This window comes from Cheilinus undulatus, linkage group 2 (genome assembly GCF_018320785.1).
Source record: "Cheilinus undulatus linkage group 2, ASM1832078v1, whole genome shotgun sequence".
Lineage (NCBI taxonomy): Eukaryota > Metazoa > Chordata > Actinopteri > Labriformes > Labridae > Cheilinus > Cheilinus undulatus.
In genome coordinates this window covers 38229664-38232981 of record NC_054866.1, presented here as the reverse complement: position 1 = coordinate 38232981, position 3318 = coordinate 38229664, and the positions used below count along the sequence as shown (strand labels likewise).

At 36.4% G+C, this 3318-nt stretch overlaps 1 protein-coding gene across 3 annotated transcripts; it reads left to right on the top strand.

Moving 5' to 3' along the window:
* The first annotated feature begins 352 nt into the window (after nt 1-352).
* gemin7 (gem (nuclear organelle) associated protein 7) lies at nt 353-3083 on the top strand. 3 transcript variants are annotated; one of them, XM_041808211.1, is made up of 2 exons: nt 353-459; nt 1990-3083. In XM_041808211.1, the coding sequence occupies exon 2, from the start codon at nt 2019-2021 to the stop codon at nt 2391-2393; it is 375 nt and encodes a 124-aa protein (XP_041664145.1). In that variant the 5' UTR covers nt 353-459; nt 1990-2018; the 3' UTR covers nt 2394-3083. The 3 variants fall into 3 exon arrangements, with proteins under 3 accessions (XP_041664145.1, XP_041664154.1, XP_041664165.1); XM_041808220.1 differs by having other exon boundaries at nt 399-470; XM_041808231.1 differs by lacking the exon at nt 353-459 and adding an exon at nt 461-542.
* Nucleotides 3084-3318: the final 235 nt, after the last annotated feature.

Genomic DNA, 3318 nt, shown 5'->3' with positions numbered 1-3318 from the left:
TCCTTCAATGATAAAAATCCTTGCAGTTAGTGATAGACAATAAATAAAATACAATCAAAATAATACAATTTGCCACTATTTTCATCTAATTGCAATAAGTTTCATCAAATCAGCCTCATAAGTCAATTCTTAATTTATCACTTCGATTTTTTTATCAAAATGCATTTTGATCACTTTTGATCACTGATTCAATTCACATGCTTTTTTTAATCACCTTTTCACCATATCAATTTCAAGCAACACTGAGAAGAGCCTTCTGCCTACACATTATTATAAACGCATCTGCAGTCTTTTTTTTCATTGGTTTGTGGTCCGCCAGTAAAAGCAAAGTCGTCCACCAGATGGCGGTAAAGCGAAAGTATGCTGCTTTACGACCCCTAATAAAGCTAACGAAGAAGAAAACGAACCAGCAACGTTGCAGTGGGTTGCTGGAACAAATGCAGATATCTGGAAGGAAAGGTCAGTAAAATGTGAGCTAGCAGTATTAATTTCATACAGTGAAATATCACTGAGTCTTCAATGAACCAGTTTCACTGACTAATGTGAGAAAAAATACAATCTTGACTGTTTCTATGACTGTATTTGTCTGACTCGTACAGGATGTAAAACGAGACAGAAAAACAAAGTAGTCATCACAGCCCAGTTTCAACATGTATTTGTTTTAAACACGCTATATTTAATGCCGTGAAGGGAAATAGGTTCATTTTTAGCAAGTTAGTTGTGTCCACAGTCTGCAACAGCGACTTAAACTAACTTTATTTAACTTTAAATGTTTGTTTTTTATCAAGCATGTGCGTTTTGGGGTGACTGCTAAAATTATCTTATATCCTACTTGAAATTTAAAAGGACACAAACTAGTAAATATTTCCACACTATTTTTATCCCTGTGTATTGATAGAACAGAGGCGTTACATGTGCTAGAAATCATCAGATTTAGGTGCTTAGGAGGCGCAGATGGCCTAGTGCTGTGTTTCTCAAATGGAGAGCCCTGAGCTGGGTTTTAGTGTGCCATGGGACAACCACACATTGTTACTGATTACAGTTAATCAACAATGCAGAAAGATATGAACTACAAACTTCTTTGTCGGTTACAGAAGAAAGTATAAGCATCACAATACAGATTGAATCCTAATATGGCATACTGCAATTTTCAGATCGCTCAAAGTGTGATCTATGTTCTGTGGTACAAGTGTGAATTTGTCTAAACTAAATGTGTAAAAAACCAACTCAGTCCTTTCTTCAGCAAAGAAGTTATGTTCTACACATCATGCAAACATTCAAACATCCCCCCCAAAACATCAGTTCATAATGAATTTGCAATATTATTCAAAAAATATTCAGACCCTCTTGTTGCTGTCTTCCAAATTTGATGTTTTGGCAGAGCTTTGTTATGTTGTAATGATGATTGCTCACAAGGCTGTTAAATGTATCAGTCAATTTACCAATGTAATTAAAGCAGATAAATATGTCATTTGTATTGATTCATAAATCATCTAAAATTATTCTAACATTAAGACCTGGCCTACAGGAAAAACAGTTTATGTTTTATCCATCTATTATGGTGCTGATTATAATGCAGACTTATTATATTGTTACGTGAAATATGATCTTTCCTTATTGATATTGAAACAAGAGAATAGAGTTCCGAACAAGTAAAGTCACACCTTTACAATTATGTGAAATACAGCAGTTTTTGGAGTGGATGTGATGTGGAATCATTTCTCACTGTGTGTTGCTGTGTAGTCATGGAAAAAGTGAAAGAGTATTGTACTCATAAGTACAGTTACTCTGGTTACTTAAGTAGTAGTAAAAGTACTGATATCAAAATGTACTCAAAAAGAACATAAAAAATACTTGTACGAACAAACTGGAATACAAACGTCTTTATCGTCTGTATGAATGTTAATAAAATGTCTTTTTTGGTCCTTTATTTCTTTATGTGAGGATTTGTTCCAGCTTGTTTTACTAATTATACTTTTTCTTTGACAGGCATAAACAGAAAGACCGATTAGCTGATCATGGCAACGCCTGTGTCTGTGCTCCGCCTGCCGAGAGGACCGGACCCAAACAGCCGCGGGTTTGACCCCAAATCACCCCGCTACATCGCTCTGTGCCGCACCTCTATTCCCTCAGAGGCCAACGCTAAGCAGCTGCAGGAAGAGCAGCACGCTCGATCAGTGCTGAGGGAGAATTTCCTTCGATGTCTCCTCTCCATGACCAACAAGAAGGTTCAGTTCAACATGCACGAGAAGGTGAAGGTGGAGGCCACGTTTGGAGCGTCTGATATTGACGTGTTGAACTTTCAGGTGTCGGATCTGCACACTCCCATCGGGGTGCAAAAAGAGGCACTGATCAGGAGTCAGGACGTGATGTCATTGTCATTTGATCTATAAACATGAATTTACACACTCTTTGACTTGGTCGTATTGTGGGTGAGTGATGTAGTTGTATGTTGCTGCTTTGAGTCCATTCAGTGTGATTCAGCCAATTATACTGCTCTGAGTGACCTCTCTGTGATCCAACAAGCAGTCCCCAGTTTTGTCCACTAGAGGGAGCCCTTCGACTGTTTGAAGAGAAATGCCATTGCTGGATATGAGAGCTTGAAGACGGATTTGAGAGTCAAATATGAGAGCATTTTTGCTCATGTTTTTGTAATGGAAAGTTATTTTGCAGACCTGTCTTAAAAAAGGTTTTCCACAAATTTATTTTGTGAAGAAGAAGCAGTAAATATTTATTTCCTTCAGTCATCACATCGGATTAAGCTCATAAAGGATAAACATGGAATGGTTTTATTGCTTAAATGATGTACTAATCAAAACAAAATAACATTTTCCCTCAATATTTTTCTTTTATATCATTCATTATTATTAACTCAAAATCTGTTCTTCAACATTAATTTCTGTACATCATTACTTTTTCCTTCTTACCTTTTAAAACAAGGTTGTCACTGTATTTTTGTTTGGGTCGACAGGTTCTTGTTTTTGTAATTTGTCATGAAGTAAACTGCACTTCTTTTGAGTTTACTATTTTTGTACTCAACTTTCTTTTGAGTTGTGATAAATAAAGTTATGTTTTGCAAATAATTACTGAAAATGTTCATGTCTGATTGTTGCTGATTACAGAAAAATGCAAAATGAGATGACTCTCCATCCTGGAAAAACAGCGTACTGCTGAATGATGAGCATCAGAGATTTACAAGTGGGTATACTCTTGTCCGATGGTTCTAAAATGGTGTGGCGAGGCATGCTGGTTGGTCTTGGGGAATTTGTTCAACCATGTATGATTACTTCAACTATACAACAACGAAAGATACTCTTA